General features: G+C 46.0%; 1 protein-coding gene across 2 annotated transcripts in view; it reads left to right on the top strand.

Annotated features, from left to right (window-relative positions):
• BFSP2 (beaded filament structural protein 2) overlaps positions 1-17,004 on the top strand; it is a 62,915-nt gene extending 45,911 nt beyond the window's left edge. The window contains exons 5-7 of one of the 2 annotated variants that reach the window (XM_073883475.1): positions 6,464-6,595; positions 13,456-13,676; positions 16,737-17,004. In XM_073883475.1, coding sequence (XP_073739576.1) covers positions 6,464-6,595; positions 13,456-13,676; positions 16,737-16,743 — 360 coding nt within the window. In that variant the 3' untranslated portion in view covers positions 16,744-17,004. Of the gene's footprint in view, positions 1-6,463; positions 6,596-13,455; positions 13,681-16,736 lie in introns of those variants that run through there. The other variant, XM_025870519.1, reaches the window with a different exon arrangement.
• The last annotated feature ends 4,077 nt before the right edge of the window (positions 17,005-21,081 follow it).

The raw sequence follows: 21,081 nt of genomic DNA, 5'->3' as shown, positions 1-21,081 counted from the left end.
TGGGAGGGCAGGATTGGGTTCCCGTCACTGTATGTTATAGGAGCATAGCCAAGCTGGTTAGAGCTGGGGGACAGAATGAAGGGAATCAAAGTAGTTGTTTAAAGGGAAACTAAAGAGACTGTCACATTGAGGTAGGCCCTGCCTATCTTTCACCTGTTCCTTACCCTTACCCAGTACAACATGTATATTGTAGAGGGCACTCCCAGGCCCTCAGCCTCCACAACTGTTTCCAACCCCACAACTGGTTGACAACCAATACTTGAGTGACTGTCTATATAGAGGATCCCCCAACACGGTAACCTCTACATGCTACCAAGAAATCTGCCCTCACTCGCTCATTCAGACTCCATTTGTCAAGCACAAAGCAGGTGCCAGGCCTTGTGCATGGGGCTGTGGGCACAAAGTCCCTGGCCATTCCTGGCCACCTGATTCTGAGATCTCAAAGCTATCTTTGGTATTTCTCAATGGTAATTCTTTCCCATGAAAAGGGTAGGGACCGTACTTCTAAAATAACTTGCAAAGATGGGACCGTACTTCTAAAATAACTTGCAAAGATAAAACAACCCAAATCCCTGAGAAATTAAAGTAGTATGGTTTGCGTTCAACACTTAATCAGTCTCTGAGAAGAGACAGAGCAGAGGAGTCCCTTCTTCGGAATGGGATGATCTCCATGAACCAGAAGAAAAATACTATCGTTTAAACTTCTCCAATAATACCTTCAGAAGAAAAACATATTTTTCTCTTTGGAACCACACTCACTGCTGAGCCTTTTCCACCTCCTTCTTCAGCAGCGTACCCTTCCTTATGACCAAGGGGCAGCAAGTCCGCAAAGCCGGGTGTCCCTCGGTGTGTCCTTGGGCAGCTTCCGCTGAGGCTGGGAATCGGTCCCATAGCCTTTTGTGAGCAGCTTCAATAGCCAGGCAGTTCTTGTGTCAATCAATTCAAGGAGACACTTGGCTTAGCCTCGCCAGGCCAGCCCTCCTGCCAACACTGAAGTTCCACCGAGTGAGACATGTACTTCTTTTTAGTTCCCACTAAGGAGAACTCATGTCTCAGGTGAAGACCGGATGGCATCCAGCCTTCTCCCAAATAAATCCTACATCTGGCTCGAGTAGGTCAGGGATGTGGACGCTGCTTGTCCACAGCTATCCTTAGCTAAATAACATTTATATGATACCCCATGGTCATTATAATACTGATATCTAATCCTCCTAATGAAAAGGAGGTGAGATTTCATTCCATTGCTGATGGACCCTCCATTTCCATAGTCCCTAACATGTGCCTAGGACACACTGTGGACCTTCAGTAAATGTGTTGGGCATGCCCAAGGTGTAAAGCACCATGTTAGGTCCCCAGGGCAAACAGAGGCGTCAGTAAGAAGTTGTTCCCCGCACACAAGGTACCTACAATCTAGTGCGAGGTTGGCTGAGTGCAGGTGGCAGGCAACGGAGGGAAAGACCATTCTCCTCCAAGAGAGAATACAACACGCTTGAAAGCAGCACCAGCAAAGCATTTAGTAAGCCTGTACCAAGTGCCCAGACCAGGTTCTAAGCCCCTGACAGGCCTGTTCTCCCTTCACCTTCCCACCATGAGTTAGGTATTGTGATCATATCCATTTCACAGAGGAAGGAGCTAAGGCACGGAGAGGTTAGTCACTTCCCCAAGAATACACGGTTCCAAAGTGGTGGAGCTGAGATTCAGACCACGCTTTCTGATTCCAGAATCATGACTCTGAACAGCTAGGTTGTCCTGGGCAGATCACATGGAGTGCGGGGGAGTCTTGATTCATTGTCTCATGGAATGTAAGGTTGAGAGGCCTTTGTCTTGAGGGTCCAGAAGGTTACGCCAGACCTTTGTCATGATCTTCCCAAACCGTGATTCTGTGCCCTCCCTGTGGGATAAGATTCCTCTGTGATACAAGATGGGGAACCCCTGTATCCCCAAGGAATCCATTGCTTTCTGTTTCTCCATGATAGTGAACATCATGAGGTTACTGCGATCCTGTGAGGTCTAAGAGACTGCAGAGCAGGGCGGTCAGCTGTACTCGGCAGCAGAGCAAGGCTCTTCTAAAGCTCTTGTTCACCAGCTGCCAAAACAGAGAGCTCGAGCAGACTGGCTGAAATCCACACAGCAACTGCTGGAGAAAGGCAGAGTACCCATTTCAGCCTCTCAGCACTCATCTTGGACACATGTTCTGCTAAGAACACCCCTGCATAGCAGAGGGATGGGTTTGGAGATGGCCCTTTTCCCCCTCCATGTGGGACTCTCAAATACTTCCTCTGACTTATTCCAAAGCAGGCCGCTTTGCTTCTCTCCCATCCATCTTCCATGTGCACTTAATTTAAATTTTTTTATTTGAAATTTTTTATCCTATTTCAAAGTGTCAATATGCTCTCCTGTCCCAGAAATATAGATGGAGTGCAAACACAGCAGCCTAGCCCCTGCACAGAGGAGCCAAGATTTCAAGCTGGCTTGAAAGCCTGGGGACCAATATATTTGAATCTCATTACACATCCTAGCAATTGCACTGAGCAACAAACACAGTCCTACCTTCCTATCCTCAGGGTCTAGAATGACACAACTGCTTTGTGGTCTGTGAGGAGAAATCTTGAAGGCATTGGGTTGAAATGGAAATAGAAGTAATTATTAATCAGAAAGCATAACTCTAAAAAGCCATTGGAGAAGAGCAGGTAATACATTTAGGTGAGTTAAAGCAGTTGACTGTCCCCAGATGAAATGCAAATATCACTTGTAAGCTGATTTGAGAAGGTATTAGGCATGATATAAAATGACAATCCCATAGTGATCAAATTCATTTTTTTCTCTTTCAATCGTAATTAAGCTGTATAAGAAAGTTTCCATTTGGTGCCAGTAGGTCATTAACACTTCTCTTATACTCATCAGTCTCACGTTTCAACAAAGACAAAGCAGGCTTTGGGACTCAGCAACATGGTGGGCAACATTTGCTCAAATATAATAACATTGGTTTATTTTAATTTTATTAATTTTTCAGCTATTTGTTGTCTATGACCAGTGATACAGTTTTACAGTTTTATTGGTTTCTGTAGCAATCTAGAACTTTGTTCCCATGGACCAGGCATCACATGGGAGTTTTAAATGCAGATTCCTGGGCCCACTCAGATCGCCTGAATCAGAACCTGCATTTTCACAAGCTCCCTAGATGACCCTGATGCACATAAAATTTGAGACTTTATGTACAGTTTCCATTTTAAACACATTTATTTACAAAGAAAAAGTGAATCGATTTAAATAAAAATTGTTTGAGTCAGTATTCAGATATGTGAAAAGCCATGCTGCTTGTCGAATGTTTGGGTAATACTCCAATAGAGCATTCATCCCCCCAGAGACCAGTGCGTACCTCTGAATACAGACCACACATTGTCTGGGTTGAGAGGAGCGCAGATCATCTGGGGAACTGTGGTGACAGCCTTGGCCAGCGGATTTATCCCAGACCCACCACCTAGGCTTTGAAATTTGCCTTCAGTGGGACTTGACTCCACTCATGCCCGCTTCTTATCCAGGGCGTGCTGGTAATGCTTCATATCTGCTCTCCGAGGACAAATGTAAGCATGTGTATTTATGTGCCAGTCAGATTCACAATACCACGTAAAGGAACATAGAAGTTTCTGTTGATATTTTCTTTATATAATTTTCGAGATAACATAAATTTTAGGATAAAATACATACTTTGCTTTTCCATTTGCACCTATACCTTCAGTGTGACTAGCTATTTCTTGCAAAATCTGCCAACTGTTTTTATAATTCTGTCATCAACAATAATGTCACAAAATCAGATTATAAAATATGCTTGATTATTAATATCCAATTAAGCAAAAAGTCACATCAGTGATAAATGAGGATAGCTCTGATATGAATTTTGGTTGATATTTCCATTAACCTTAATGAGTCCTTTCATCAATGATGAGTAACTTCTTTTAAATCAGATAATAGTTTGTAAATACTGGAAAGATATTCCCTCTAATTTTTTTGCTATTCATAAGGCGACAGCTACAGACATGACCCGTTTTAAGTTTAATCTGCTTTATTAACATTTTCTGCATCCCTTTAAGTCTAGACAGTCAGCAAAACAACAATTCAATCCCTGATTTATAGTGTTTTCCAATTTCCATGAGGTAAATAACTCTCACCACAGCTGATTTCAAACTCCTAACTTGATGTAAATAAGCACAGAGTTTGGAAGAGATGCTCAGAAGCTCAGCATTAAATGTTATTTCTACCGCACAGCTACCATCGATATAAATAACTTTGATAGCACAGATAATGATAAAATGTAAATAAATTAGCAAGTGATGTGTTTGGAGTATTTGTTACCATTTTAATATAACTTAATTGTAAGTGGATGTAATTTAATTTTTAATAATAGCTGTGTTTACCGACCAGCTTACAAACTTCCTGAAAATTTAACCCTCTGCTCTCGAGAGCTCTCAGGCGCGCTCCAGCTGCTGACTGACCCCCTGGCCGCTCTGTGCACCTGCACCTCCCGGCTCCATCTGTCTGCCGGAATCCCACTCGCCCACCGCCCACCCACCCACACAGCCCACTGGGCCAAGTCCCAACCCCAAAGACAGGGAGAGAAACGGGGCGACCCATCACTGCAGGACTTGACAGACCATGAGGAAGTTTTAGAGGGGTCCACCTTCACTTTGGGGAAGACAGCTCCACTTTCGGGGGTTTGGATTGGCGGAAGCAGTGGCTTTCAAACCTGGTTGAGAGCACAGTTCTGGCGTTGGCCGCGGCAGGGAGTCCAGCTCTGTCCCTTATAGGCCATACGATCTTCAGTAAATAATTCAGTCTCTCTGTGCCTCGGTTTCCTCACGTAAAATAAGAGTAACAATGACACTTGCTTCATAGAGTCGTGAAGATTAACTGAAATAAGGACTTAACGCTATCAATGGAGTGCTTGGCACAAAATAAGTGCTTAACGTGTATTAGTTATCAGCAGTAGTATCCAACCTATAGTGGCTTTTACAAACTCATTTTCGGCTAATATTACTTTTTACATATAGAAAAATATATGCAGTCACTATTTGCATGCTTTTAAGGTTCTAAAAGTTTCCGCATGTATAACCTGATGGAAGCCTTATAGGTACTCCACTCACTGTCATTTGCTTTCCGTGGACAGGGGCTGGGGCTCAGAGAGGCTGAATGATGGTCCAGGGACACACAGCCATGGACTGACCAGTCAGAGCTGGGCCCACAGCTTCCATTCTCCTTAAGCTGATCCCAGACTTTCAATGGACATTTTTGTTGACCTCTTTCTAGCTCTCACACAGGAAGAACTACACCTGAGATATGAGCCCTTTGACCTGGGTTTTCTTAGTCAGTTAAATTGGACTATTTTTGCATAACCCTATAAATAAGTATTCATATGTAGTAAAAATGGTCAATCCAGACAGCCAGTAAACTAGGAGAGAAAACAGGTTTTTTTTCCTCCCATATCTCTGGCTTAGAGACATGCGTCAGACTGTACCAAAGATGAATGAAAGTGATCTCTAGTTTTTCCCCTTTCTCCAGCAAAGAGAAAGAGTGGCAATGACCTATCCCCTGAAAGGATGAGAAAGAATCAGACTATGTCCTTGCTGAGGGAGAAATTGTGAAACACAGACCTTCCCCCTGTGTTCACAATTGTGGCCAGACTGGTTTTTACAAGGAAACGGGGTCTCTCAGACCAAGTTGGATAGTTCCTCATCTGAAGAAGGTGTGGGGCAATCGGCACTGCCTGACAGTATTGGAACGGGTTACGAGTTCTCTGAAAGGCAATTTGGCAACATCCATCAAAATGAGAAATGCATACCCTTTGACTCAGCAGTCCCACTGCAGGGATTTACCCCTCAGAGATACTCCCATGTGTGGACAATGAGGGTTGTAGGGTTATTCTTTACACCATTGTTTGTAACAGGCGAAGACTGGAAACAATCTAAGCGCTCATCAGTGCAGGGCTTCTAAATAATTACGGTACTTCCAACAAGGCAATACTATGGAGCCATTGAAAAGAATGTAACTGATCTATATATACTGGTAGAGAATATTTTCTAAGCTATATTAAGTACCAAGGCAAGGAGAGGATGATCATATATATTTACTTATAAATATATGAAATATTTCTGGAAGGAGGTATAAGAAACTGGAAACAGAAGAACTGGGTAATTAAAGCATAGGGACAGAAGGAGACTTTCTCCTATAAATCCTTCAGAAAAAGCTTTTGAATTGTATTCTACTTGCATGCACTCTATGTTCAAACTAAATAAACGCTTGTATACAAATTGGTGGGGGCGCCTGTGGAAAAAATGGGATTTTTCCATCTGCCAGTTGTTTGCTCTGAGTCAGAGGCAGTGGAGCGGTCCCTGGGAAGGGCGAGAGGGAAGGCGGGGTTTGGGCTGTCCACGCTCCCCTGCTCACGCGGAGACCCGGCCCTCCACAGCAACAGGCAGAGGTGGCCCGCAGGGCGCAGACGCAGGAAGACAAGCTGGCCGCTGCCCTCAGGCTGGAGCTGCACAACACTTCGTGCCGGGTCCAGAGCCTCCAGGCCGAGACGGAATCCTTGCGGGCCCTGGTGAGTGGGCTGGGAAGAGCCCCGGCATTTCTTACGTCAATTTTTACTCTCAAATGTTGAGCTGTAGTCATCTGGGTCGGAGTTCGCAAGAGATTCCCACCTCCCAGCATGTTGAGTCTTGAGGCCGGAAAGGGTCAGCTGATACCGAACCACAACCGGTATAGTGAACGCTGTTAATGCCCCACCGAAATACCCGACACCAGGCCACCACTGTGAGTGTCGGCTGCTTACACCCCCAGATGCCCCACTTGTCCAGAGAATGGGCCTCAGCCAAACAGTGGACACCTGGCCTGCGCGGTTAGGCCCGCCTCCTCTAGCCCTCAGCCAATGACTTGCTGACGTGGGGTTTAAAAGCCCAGCCCACTTTCTTCCAAGTGGAATGGCTTTAACCCTGTAATTCACACTCGCAGGCTCTCTGTGGGATCAGGCTGTACCAGATTCCAATGGAGACTCCTCCTGACTTAGCGCCTTCCTCTGCCCTATCCTGCTTTCCTTGCTCCCCTTTTCTTGAGAGCAACCCCTTAATTATTTACATGTACCAGGATCCCTCCCTTAGGCTCTGCTTCTGCGGAACCCCGAACTAAGACTAGGAAGCGCCTCAGACTCACTGGGGTTTGTGGGAAGGTCTCTTGCATTATTTATTAGTAGTAGTGATTAAAATAATTATTAATAATTTAGCAATTCATCCTCTGCTCTCTGGGGTGAACTGAAGTTATTAGGGTACCAAGCCCACAGCTCCTCCTCGATGCCCCCTGCGGGGGTCATGTATACTGATTTGAACAAGTGTGTTGTCCACACTGGAGTGCATGAGGGGATGGTTCATGTAATCCTTGTGCAGATGAGGTGGGTCTAGACTCCACCGAGGCCCAAGGAGCCCCTGTCTCCCACCAGCTTCAAGCCTTGGGAAAGTTCCAATACTATCACTAGTGCCCCTTTCTTCTACCACTCCCCATACACCCTCCTCATCTCAATTTTGCCACCCAGATCTGTTCCATCACCAAACCGGCAGCCCTACCTCCCAATGCAGTCTTAGCCTACCATCAAGTTAGCTCAAGGATTTATTCTAGTTGGTTCCCTCAGAAACAATGTTTTCAGTTCCCGTGGCCAAGATCATTCCATCACCCCAGTTCTCCTCCTTCACGTGTCTTCAGTTCCCTTGGGTCCATCGTCCTTTGGCCAACAAGGTCACACGCTGCCCAGTCAGCTCAGGGAGATGTTAGTCTTGCCACAGCATGGCAAGCACAACATGACACACGTCTCGTTGCCACTGCTCTCCCACACATTCTGTGATGGGATCGGGGTCAGTGCGAGGGGATGTGAGAAAAGGATTTGAGGTGAGAAAAATCAGGAAACTACAGCCTAAAATAATGCTACTTTAGCTTAAAAATTTTCTGAAAGACATTGCATTATTTACAGTTATGTGAATTTTATACTCATCTGTTTTATTCCCCTGCCATAACCTTTGGTCCTAATACTAGGAGTGCTGCCTTTTGCCCAAGTCCCTTTAAGCCTGGTTAAGGGGCTGCCATTTATTCCCCAGATGTCCTTGTGGCTGCCAAAATTGCCTTCTTCCAGTGATAAAAAGTGCCAGGCAGGGATGCCTGCGTGGCTCAGTCAGTTAAGTGTCTGCCTTCGACTCAGGTCATGATCTTAGGGTCCTGGGATCGAGCCCTGCATCGGGCTCCCTGCTCAGGGGGGAGCTTGCTTCTCCCTCTCCCACTCCTGCTCCCCCTGCTTGCTTGTGCTCTCTCACTCTGTCAAATAAATAAATAAAATCCTAAAAAAAAAAAAGTGCAGGCAAAATATTGGACATACACTCAACCCCACATCATCAGAAAAGCCTGGAAGAATTGTATCTGGATGGAGGTGGCCCATTACTTAGCCACACATATACTGGCTGCCTACTGTGTGCTAAGCCCTCTGTGAGGTAGGTCCCAGGGATGTAAACATGAAGTGGATGGTTCCTGTCCTCTAAAAGCTCATGACCAGATTGGGTTCCACCAAATGACTGAACACAGCAGAGGGTGCTGTGCTCCCAGAGCAGTTGCTCCTAGCAGCCTCCATTCTCAGCGAGCGCCAGCCTGCCCTCACCTCTGTCCTTCGCAGATGCTGTCACCTGCACCATTCTGCAGGTAAGATTTTAGTCCCCAAACATGAGATCTTCTGTCTTCTGTTTCCAACCTCAAAATGTCTCTGAAGTTTTATTCACTCTCTCCTCCCTTCAGTAAACTTCCCCTGTCTACTGTTGCCCCATCTGGGACATTCCTCTATCTACTGTCCCCTCTCTTCTGCATTTTCAGTGTGCCTCCCCCCTGAGATTGCCTGGGGGTAAAACAGAAAGCCTTCCTTCACCAGACCTTCCAGCATCACCCCGTGCTTGGGCTTCATTCACAGACCAGCCCAGATTCCGCAGGAAGGGAAATGCCTAGAACTCACCCTTTGCTCTCCTACACTTGAGCCTCTGGACATGTTCTTCCCATGGCTGGAAGGAGACCCCTCCCCCCAACTCTGCCCACCTCTACCTATCCTCACACCCTTGGCACAGGTGAGGTAGAAGATATGCAAGTGCTACACCCAGTGAAAAGACTAGATCCTGACTCCCACAGGTGGGGTGATCTCTCCACCTGCCACCCATTTGCATTCAGAGCCCTTTGGTTTATATGGTTATATCAGCTCATCCCCTGACATCACATTAACTTCTTCAGGGCAGAGACCATGTCTAATTTGTTTCATGTCCCCAAAGCCCTTGATGAGTGTCCAAAATGTAATTTCTCCAAAGAGATGCTAATAGTCATGAGAGCATGATCACCTGCATTCTCTCATTGGACCCTCATAGAAACACTGAGAAGTGCGGGGGGCTGGGACTGACATCCCATTTTGCAGAAGAGCAAACTGTGGTTCAGGGGTTTACGCATGAACGGGAGTAACAAGTGGAGGGGCCAAGCCCTTCTGCCTCTATTTCTCTACTAGGCCACAGTGGGCTTCTGGAATTGGGGATTGACACTCAGTCTGGAATCTGGAATTTTGACTCCTCTACTCATTAGTGCAGTGAAGTCTCTAAGATTCTGTTTTCTCACTTGCGAAGTGAGGATCTCTTTGGGTTATCATATGTATCTGCCATGTTGGTGGCTTAAGACAACAGTAAAAAATGTGTTCAATTTAGGCAGAGTCCAGCAGAGACAGCTGCGGCATCTGCTGGGGCCAGACCATCCAAGAATGGTGGCTTCTGCTCACATGTGTGGTGCCTCAGCTGTGCATCTCTTTTTCTCCCTCCATGGGGCCTGTCCAGGTGGCTAGCTTTGATTTCCTCAAATCACGGCAGTCATGTAGTCGGACTTCTGACGTGGTATCCGGCTTTCCTCAGAGCGCCAGCACAGAAGCTACCAGGCCTCTTAACACCTGGGCTTAAAAGTCCCTTAATATCACTTATACAGAACTCTGTTGGTCTTAGCAGTCACGGGCCATCTCAGATCCCACAAGAGGAGAAAGAAATGCCACCTCTTGATGAGGCAGTGGCAAGGCCACCTAGAGAAAGAACACGTGGGACAGAGACAGGGATTGCAGCTGCCTTTGGAAATGTGATCTGCCACCAGACTGAACAGAATTTACCTCATAAAGTCACGGGGATGATTGATGAAACGATGCAGGTCAAGCCCTTAGGACAGCGCCTGGCACAGAGTGAGCAGTCAATAAATGGTATCTATTACTGGTTATCACTGTAAAATTATTATTATAACCCCTGGTATAGCAATCCCAAGTTGGCATCATCTGATCACCTCACTTAAACCCCATGGCCCTGCCTACTGGAACCAATCAAAAGAAAATTCACACGCCCAACCAGAAGACTTAGGAGTAGTGACATGCTGGCTGTGCTTGGGACCCAGGACAGGCTGCCTCTGTCCCCTGCTAGCTGGTAGATCAGAGCTCTGGTCCCTGGGCCTTACAGGCGAGGTTAGGAGCCCAGAGAGCTGGAATAAGAAGCACACCTTTCTGCAGCTTTCAAATGGACAGCTCAGTCCATCCAGCCATCCCTATTATCGTCGGTCAGAGCAGCCTGCACACACACACAGGGCCCCACAGCTCATATAAACCTCAGACAGGTGAGCTGGTGGCGCTTGCAGCCCCCTTTGCCAGCAAGGCACTGTTTGTATTGGCAGTCAGGGACCAGTAATGGTGCTTAAAACCTACTGAGTCCTGTGTTCCATCAACTCAAATCAGGAATGCAGCTCAAGGCCAGAAATCACATAAGGTCACTATTTTTACTCTCTGGAGGGCTTAGCAATTCAAGGAAGTCCCTTCAAATCACTAGAAACTGGGGAATAAGTGTGCTTGTTGTTGTGTTGTGTTGTGTTGTGTTGCTGTGGGGGCTGGAGCTGGGAGATGGGCGGCAGTGGCCTGATGGCCATCACTCGAGCCCAAGCGTGTCTGTGAGAACCAGGCCAGGATGTCAGGGACTTAGGGGGGGAAGCTGGACCAGGACTCTGAGGATGGGACAGAAGAGACAGAGGACCTCTGATAGTCATTTCCACGAACCTACATTGGGCAATGGTTCCTAAGTCATCAAAGAAAACCTCAGGTCACATGGAGAAGTCACCTGTGACCATGGAGCGAAAACTGTAGACCGATGATCCAAACGTGATTCCATGAAAGTTTTTTCCAAATCACAGCTGTTACAGGTCCAATGTCAACACTAAACCCTACAAACCAAGCAATTTCCTGATGAACAAAGGAGGAAAACCCAGAGAATTTGGAACAAGTGATTCTCAAAGTGCAGGTGACCATTTCTGCATCTTCATTGCCATAGAGGGGTTTTCAGATCTCACCAAAATAATAATCCTAGACCAGATACTGATCCAGATTTTTTTTCTACTAGTCACATTTTTTGCCACCTGTAAGTGTACCTAGGATGGGAATCTGACTCAATATTCTTATATCCTATGGAATTAAGATGGTTTAAATAAGATGATATGGTGGCCCCTGCTTAACAGGAGCCATGATTCAAGAGGGCATCATGACCAAGAATCTTCCATTTCAACCACAGTAATCAAAAGGGTATGAAAAATCTCCTCCTAGGGGCAGGGTACAGAAAGTTGTATTATTGAGATTTTACTCCAATTTGAAAAGATATTTATCTGTTGTTATGTGTCATAAAAAAGCCAGATGCTAAATTATAGGTGCACCATGATGACAACTATTAAAAAATGTTAAAGATAGATGCACACAGTTTTTTAAAGGTGTTTATTGGTCAGCCCTACAGTCTGCAAGGCTTGCTATATGGGAAGATGAGATTTGCAGTCTAATGGGGAGACAGGTAGGGCAATAAGTGTAACCATAATACAAGTGCTGTCATCCTGGGCAACACACCTGTTTGAGCACCTACTCTGTGCCACCTCCTGTCTTATCATGGGAGTTACAGAAACTTCCTTTCTGCTCTCAAGAGTTTACCGTCTGGTAGAAGAAACATGCCCCTAACAAGCTCAGCCCACTATTACAAGTTTAAGGGCATGCATGTACTTGGGCAATCATGGAAACCCAAAGGAGGGGCCCTTAACCCGGACTGGTGGGGGAAAGGACAAGAGACAATCAAGGAAGTCTTCCTGGGGGAGGTGACCCCTAAGCTTGGACTTGAGGATGAGTAGGAATGATCCAGGTGAGAAGGAAGGGGAGATACAAATCCAGATTCAGACTTTCGACAGAGCACAGTGGCTGCTATGTGGAGAATGCAGAGGCAGGAGGAACTAGAGACCAAGAGATGAGCTACAAGCTACTGAGGTTACCCCAGGGTACCAGTGATAAGCATCGATCCTGGGCACTGGTTACTGGGGGAGAGAGGGCATAAATGTGAAAACTTTCCAGAACATATAAGAGGCAGGACTTCATGATAATTGAATCAGGGAGGGGAGGAAGATGAGGGACATGCCTTTGCTGGGTGTCTAGTCCATGCGAACTCACCAGCGGAAGTACAGATAGGAGAGGTAAACAGGTTCCAAAAGAAGCCAGTGGCTCCATTGTGGACACGTTGATTTGAGGTGCCCTTGGATTGTATACATTTCCAGGAAGAAATTCAGTAGCAGGTTTATGCTCGGGGGGAGAGGTCTGTCCTGGAAACATCAATGCAAGAGTCATCAGGAGAGAGACAACTAAAATCATAAGCGTGGCAGAGACCAACCAACGCAGGCGCAGGAAGCATGGCTCAGAGAGAAACGGGCTCAGGACGGGGCAGTGGGGAGCCCACAGGGAAGGGGCAGCAAGGGGAAGAGGCATTAGCCAAGGTGTGCTACTAACACACTAAAGAAAAACCTGCTGAGTGTATAAAGGCCAGAGACATTCATTCTAACTCCGGCAATCTGGGCAAGCGTGCTGGAGGAGAAGGCATTTTAACTGAATGATGGAAGGGGTTTCAGCAGTGGAGGAGGAAAGGATCCCCCAGGGAGTGAGAAATCATGAGCAAAAAGGCCCAGAGGCAGTTCGGAGAGCAAGATTTGTTTGAAAAAAAACACCTGCAAACTGCCTCCCCTTGTGTGTATGTCAATTTCTCACTCTCATTTTTTCTACCATTATCTTTCTCACTCTTTCATTCTCTCTCATCAGTATACTTCATCTTTCTCCCTCGCCGCCTTCCCCTTTTCTCTGTCTTCCTCCTCGCGCCCCCTCATCAGAAACATCAGTCAATTAGACTAAACAAGAGTCTGGCCTCCGGAGGGGGATTCATCATTACCCCCCGTAAGCCAGCGAGGCCATTGTCCTTGGAGTAACGGACAGCCCAGGCCCAGCGCAGCCCGTCCCACAGCTGTGCCCACCTCCCTCTTCGAGGGCACTGCCTGCGGCCTCGGGTGTGGACCGCGTTCTCTCTTTGGCAGAAACGAGGCCTGGAGAACACGTTGCACGACGCCAAGCACTGGCACGACATCGAGCTCCAGAGCCTGGGCGCCGTGGTCAGCAGGCTGGAGGCGGAGCTCAGGGAGATGCGCTGGGAGGCGGGGCAGCAGCAGGAGGCTCGAGAGCATCTGCGGGCGCGCAAGGCCCAGCTGCAGAGGGACGTGGCGTCCTACCACGCCCTGCTGGACAGGGAGGAGAGCGGGTAAGCCTCTCCTCGCCCCGCATTCCTGTGACAGCCCTACATACTCATGGGTTCGAAATTAGAAGTTTTTCAAACACTATAGAAGCAACTAAGGTAAGAAGGAGAAATCACCCTCAAACTGCCCAACACACACACGCGCGCACACGCACTCCGACAGCCTGTGTCCTTGCAGATTTTTTTTTCAAATGTATTCTTTTCAATTTAAATTCAATTAATTAACATATATTGTATTATTGGTTTCAGAGGTAGAGGGCTGTGATTCATCAGTCTTATATAACACCCAGTGCTCATTACATCGGGTGCCCTCAATACCCATCACCCAGTTACCCCTTCCCTCCATGTCCCTCCCCTCCAGCAACCCTCAGTTTGTTTCCTATGATTAAGAGTCTCTTATGGTTTGTCTCCCTCTCTGGTTTCATCTTGCTTTATTTTTTCCTCTCTTCCCCTATGATCCTCTGTCATGTTTCTTAAATTCCACGTATCAGTGATATCCTGTGATAATTGTCTTTCTCTGATTGACTTATTTCGCTTAACAAAATACCCTCTAGTTCCATCCATGTCATGGCAAATGGCAAGATTTCATTTTTTTGATGACTGAGTAGTATTCCATTGTGTGTGTATACCACACCTTCTTTATCCATTCATCCATCGATGGACATCTGGGCTCTTTCCACAGTTTGTCTATTGTAGACATTGCTGCTATAAACATTGAGCTGCACATGCCCCTTTGGATCACTACATTTGTATCTTTGGGGTAAATGCCCAGTAGTGCAATTGCTGGGTCGTACGGTAGCTCTATTTTCAACTTTTTGAGGAACTTCCCTATGTTTTCCAGAGTGGTTGCACCAGCTTGCATTCCCACCAACAGTGTAGGAGGGTTCCTCTTTCTCCACATCCTCGCCAACATCTTTCGTTTCCTGACTTCTTAATTTTAGCCATTCTGACTGGTGTGAGGTGGTATCTCATTGAGGTTTTAATTTGTATTTCCCTGATGCCGAGTGATGCTGAGCACTTTTTCATGTGTCGGTTGGCCATTTGGATGTCTTCTTTGGAAAAATGTCTGTTCATGTCTTCCTTGCAGGATTTTTCTCTTCGTATATTCACTTCTGCAGATATACACATACACACACATGGACATACTTCTATGTGTTTGGACATACCGAAGACATACATACTGTGTGTTAGGAGTACTTTCAGCTGTGGGTAATAGACCCTCATTAATGGGGCTACAAACCAATGCTCCTGAAACTTTAACGTTCACTCAGAACACCAAAACCTGAGCATATTTTATTTTTTTATTGAACCATAATGAACATGCAGTATCATATTAGTTTCAGGTGTATGATATAATGATTCAGCATCTCTAGACATGATTCAGTGCTCAAGATAAGTGTGCTCTTAATCCCCTGCACCTGTTTCCCCCATCCCCCCCAACGTCCCCTCTGGTTACCATCAGTTTGCTCTCTGTCTTTAGGAGTGTTTTTTCATTCATAGGTAGAATTTAAGAACAAATGAACAAAGAAAAAAAGAGGCAAACAAAAAAGCAGATTCTTAAATACAGAGAACAACCTGGGGACTTTTTTTTTTTAATGCAGACTCTGCTTCACTAGGTCTGGGGTAGGCCAGAAATTCTTCAAGTCTAACAAAACTCCAAGATGATGCCTATAACTGCTGGCTCACAAGCCACACTTTGAGCGGCAAGGGCACAAACCATGTTTATTTAAGTGTTCCAGAAATAAGGTGGTCTAGGCCCCTCAACGATTTCATTAAGGTCCCAAGCTCTTTCATCTTTCTGATATACCATCCCTGATACATGGGCTTTTTGTCTTCATTTCATTACCCATGGTTGCCAAATGCCTACCATAGCTCCAGACATAGTATCTTCATTCATGGTAAGAAGAAGGGGAGGGAAGAGGGAGGCAGCTCTCTTCATTTATCACTGAAGGAAAAACATGTTGCGAAGGCCTCCAGTGGATTTTTCCTTACATCTCATTGACCATAACATGCTCACATGGTCATACCTCCCTGCAAGGGATGCTGGGAAAGCAATTACTTAGCTTTTCCAGCCTCCATACTAGAGAGAGGCAAGGGGTAGGAATGGCATATATACATCTATATATGTACGTGTATGCACATGCACATAGGTATGTGTACATATGCAGTCTTTTTTTAATGGGTAAGGATTCCAGGAGCATATGTGTAAGTCTTGGGATTCTGCTTCCTTGCCAGCTTGTTAAGGAAATCCAAGCTTTAGTCTCTCATAATTCTGTATCTTCATATTTCCCTCCAAAGTCCCCTCCAAGACATACATTGAATAATGAATAGAATATCAGCTCTGAGAGACAACTTAGTGATTACATAATCCAACCCCTCAATTTCAGAGAGAATACAAAAGCCCAGAGCAGAAAAGGATGTGTTTGTGATCACACGGGGAGGCGGAGGCAGAGCTGGGACTGGAGCCCAGGTTTCCTGGCTTCTCCAAGGTGCTGTGTATCATTTTTCTTCTGAAGGCAAGAGAACTCTATAGAAGCAACCGAATCCTCCCCTCTTTTCCAATACAGAATATGTCATCCATCTCCTTTCCGACTTTTTATTGGATTGATTTCTGCTGATTATAAAAGCTAGATGTTCCTAACAAAGCTCGTTTTTTCACATGCTCATGAACATCTGAATAAATACATAAAATTGTTTTAAACATGTACAAAAAGTAATGAGTTAGGCTGAATTTACTTCAAGAATATAAGAACTCCATTAGTGAGTGCCCACTAGATGCCAGCTCAGTCTTAAGCTCTTTATCTTCATTTCTCCCCAAAACTCTGCCAGGATGACATCATTCTCCCCATTTTATAGACAGGAGACAAAGCCTCAGAGAGCTGAAGTCATTTGCCCAAGGTCACACAGCTAAAAACCATGGAATAGGGGTTTGAAACCCAAACTGCCTTGTTCCAAAGGCCAAATTCTTTTCATGAGACTCTTGCCTTTCCTGTACTCCCACTGTGATCTCTTTACTAATTTTCATCATCTACGACTTCTCTCACTTGTGTTTTTTGTTTGTTTCAGCGAATGAAGGAACTTCTCTTTTCACGAAGAAAATGCTGCCTCCCTCACCAAGACCAGTGAAGTTCCTAGAGGAGTTTCCCCCGCATCGCCTAGACTCTCACCACCACCCTACCCTCCCGAGCTGCATTCCTTGCTGGATTCCCTGGTTGATTCAGCTTAGTCTGAAAAGCATCCTGGAAGTGGAGAGGGTACTTCTGCCTTAATTTAAATAGTCTATAGCTTGATCAACCTCCCATGTCCCTCTCCAAATAAATGCTTTGTGTGTGGCTTCCAGTCTGCCCACCTTGTTCAACCCACTGTCAGGTGAAGATGGATATCGCTTTACCTGCCTGGCTTTTGCTCCCAGAGCCATTCTTAATGGTTTCTGCAGGGGTCCTTGAACATGACGCCATCTACCTCGTCATCCAGGGGTCAGCTGCTCTTGGGTTTATGGACGTAAACATGCGGCTTAGGCAAGACTTGTGCTCATGGCATGTAAGACTGCCACAGTTTGGGGGCAAAAACAACACTCTTGCTAGACAGCGGACTGGCATGGTGCTTTGTTGAATATATCATGATCACAAGCATCACAGAGCGTTCAGATCTCTCTAATGCACTCTGCACAGGCATATTCGTGCAGACTCACACATTTCACTGCGATGGCAGAGCATCTCTCAATCAGTTTAAACGGTACTTCAATTCAAGTCGTGGGGAGGGGCATTAATTAGGTTGTGGTTGCCTACCCCACTGGCAGCCTCAGAATTTTTTTCCAGGATCCTTCCCCCAGCCTTCTCAGGGCCTAGCCCAGCCAAATATAGTTTGTGAATCTGCCACCTACCCAGGCAAGTCTCCCCTGCCTTCTGATTAAAACTGAAACCACCACCTGTGTCCTACCACAGGCTCTCAGTGTCTCCAAAACCACACACACAAAGCCCAGCCTTAATTTCTTAATTCTTCCCTCAAGCTTCTGTTAGTCCACCTGCCACACAGAATTACAGACCAAAATATCCACACTGAGTCTGTCCTCCTAAGTGGCTAATCCAGACAGGGGGATGTGTCCAATATGGGCACATTCAAAGACACCCTGCCCCCACCCCTGGGGTTCCAAAGAGCCAAAGCGGACATAAACAAAGAAACCTTCTTTACCCTTAAGAACGCTTAGAAGAGAAGGCAAGAAGTGGGGTCTCCTGGTTGACATTTCACCAACTGACTTCGCTTTATGGCTTCTAGGATCAAAGGGATTGTATTAATAAGTCATGTGGGCAGGACAGCTATTTACAGCTCGCACCACACCTTTACATAATTCTGTTTGTGGTCTGAGGCACAGAAATAGTCAAGGCACCACCTGATGCTACATCTCGGCAAAGCACCAATCCCTGCACAGTTGCGCGTTCCTGGGTGCCCTCTGTGGGAGCAATGGGTACAAGGGCCTCCCTGGAAGAGAGCGTGCATGGGCGAGCTATGCTGGATGCACTGAGGTCTGAATAGCCATCTTTCCAAAGAAAATAGATGGGTGGCCAACTGAGGTCTTGTTTCTTTCCTTTCTTACTTGTTACAATTAATTTTCTGCCCCCCCAGCCAAGACCTAAACCCCTAACCTAAACACAGCTGGGGGGCCCCAAAACGTCAGCTGTCAAAAGGAGGTACTTCTGGGTCTGAATGGCCATGCGTTTTCCAGAACTGTTTCAGCTATTGCAGGGAGGGGAGAACAGATCCGCACAACATCCCGCGTTTCCACCAGGCAGCATGCTGCGCGGGGCGGCACACGCCCCGTCTCCTCCTCCCCCTAATCTCAAAGAGCATCTGCCATAAATCATTAAGTTAATCATCCTTTGGCAGGGAGAGCCAGTGCAGACTGGGGCTTCCAGTTCTCAGCACGGTGTCTTGCTGTTTCTAATGAGGCTTCATTAACAGGTAAGAAAAGGCGCTGCTGGCCCCTGATTCCGCCAGGGCCTTATTGAGCTCGGGCTTCCCCCCACAACAGCCGGTAAAATTACACCCTGGCAGCAGCTTGCTGGCAGGTGGCAGGGGAGCTTACTGCTCCTGTTGGTGTCAAGGACAGAGCATTTGTTCTGGAGCGGACCAGAGAAGGGCTTCCACGGGGCTCCTCCAAAAGCACAGACGCGCTCTGTTTCCAGACCAGGTAATGCCACGGGCCTCTGGCCTCGCCTCTGGAGCACACAGTGTAAACACCCAGGGAGATTGCTAGAACGTCCGTTTGCCGGCTTTCAGACCGGGAGCAAACTCACCTTCACCGTCATCCACACACTTCTGAGCACCTCCTGGCACCCAGACATTTTGCTGGACTTTGAGGACAGCAGTAAACAGGAGACAGTTTCTGCCCAGGTGGGCTTACTGTCTCCCTGGGGAGCCATAAAAGGAAAAACAAAGCAAAACATCACATTGCAGTTCCCGGGACACCTTGTATCACATTGCAGTTCCCGGGACACCTTCATAGAATTCAGTTTATTATAGAAGGCATGGAAATAGACATCCAGATCTAATCTCTGTGGGTTTTCAAGAATCATCAAATAAGTCCCATGCTGGTTTCTGATGATCTCTAAATACCCCACAGATATTCTTTTTTTTTCCCCCCAGATGTATTGAACTGTGATTGATGTTCAGCACTGTGCAAGTTTAAGGTGTATAATGAGTACCACCATCAGTTACCATCCATCATCTCCTTTAGATACAGAAAAAGAAAAAGAAAAATACATTGTTTCCTTGTGCTGGGAACTCTTGGGGTTTACTCTCTTAACTTTCATAGGTACCAGACAGCAGTGTTAGCTGCGGTCAGTCATCATGCTGTACAGAAACATCCCTGGTACTTACTTATCTTCCAACTCGAAGTTTGTATCTTTTGACCACCTTCCTCCAATCTACCCCCTCCCACCTCTGCTAACCATAGATCTGATCTCTTTTTCTAGGAGTTTGTTTTTTAGGATTCCACAAACAACTGAGATCATACATTGTTTTTCTTTGTGTGCCTCATTTCACTTAGCATAATGCCCTTAAAGTCCACCCATGTTGTTGCAAATGACAGACCTTCCTGCTTTTTATGGCCAAATAATATTCCTCTGGGTATATGTGTGTGTGTATCTGTATATATCCCAACTTCTTTATCCATGCATCTGTCCAAGGACACTTAGGCTGCTTCCATGTCTTGACTATTGTAACTAATGCTGCTATGGATATGGGGTGCAGAGATCTCCTTGACATAGTGTTTTCATTTCCTTCAAATATTGTCCCAGAAGTGGTTTTGCTGGATCATATGGTAGTTCTATTTTTAACTTTTTGAGGAACCTCCATACTATTTTCCATGGTGGCTGCACCAGTTTGCATTCCCACCAGCAGTGCATAAGGGTTCCCTTTTCTCCGCATCCTCACCAGCATTTATTTCGTCTTTTTGATGCTAGCCATTCTAACAGGTGTGAGGTGATATCTTACTGTGGTTTCCTTAACAATTAATGATGTTGAGTATCATTTAATGAACCTGTTGGCCACTCATCTGCTTTCTTTGGAAAAATGTCTATTCAGGCCTTTTGCCTATTTTTTTATATTATAATTTGCTAATTTAGTTATTATCAGATATTTACACTGCTTCCAAGGTTGAATATATATATTTTTTTTTAATTGCAGAAACCGGGGTGCCTCGGTGGCTCAGTTGGTTAAGAGTCTGACTCTTGATTTCAGCTCAGGTGATGATCTCAGGGTCATGAGATGGAGCCCCAAGTCGGGCTCCACACTGGGCGTGGAGCCTGCTTAAGATTCTCTCCCTCCCTCTCCCTCTGCCCCTCCCCCCACTAATGCGTGTACACACAGATGTGCTCTCTCTCTCTCTCTCTCTCTCTCTCCAAAAAACATGTTTTTTTAAAAATGCGGAAATCAACGTAGTACTTCGGCTATTAAAGATAAAGAAATGAGCGATTTTAACATTTCTAGAAGGGAAACTAATTGTTAGTACTCTATCTGCACAGAACTATGTGATCCAAATCTGTTAGTGTCAGATTCAAGTTTACCAATTATTACAAATGAATTTGCAGGGGCCCTTTGAGGAACAGGTGATGCCAGCGTGAGGGTGCCAGCAGCAGCCGTAATAGGATTTTCTTCTCAAGAGGCAAGAATGGGGCACCTGACTGGTTCAGTTGGAAGAGCTTGTGACTCTTGATCTAAGGGGTCATAAGTTCAAGCCCCACATTGGGTGTAGAGATTACTTAAATAAATAAAATTTAAAAAAAAAAGGCAAGGGTATGTCAAACAATAACGGAGATTTGATATTACTCCTCAGGAAAGCAAAGTCACCTGTTTCATAGTCTACGTGATGAAGCAATAACACATACACATCTCCATCAGAGCTGGTGGGGCA

Source organism: Callorhinus ursinus, unplaced genomic scaffold, assembly GCF_003265705.2.
Source record: "Callorhinus ursinus isolate GAN/ISIS: 27379988/994484 unplaced genomic scaffold, GSC_fseal_2.0 scaffold1, whole genome shotgun sequence".
NCBI lineage: Eukaryota > Metazoa > Chordata > Mammalia > Carnivora > Otariidae > Callorhinus > Callorhinus ursinus.
This window is presented reverse-complemented; position numbering and strand designations above follow the sequence as displayed.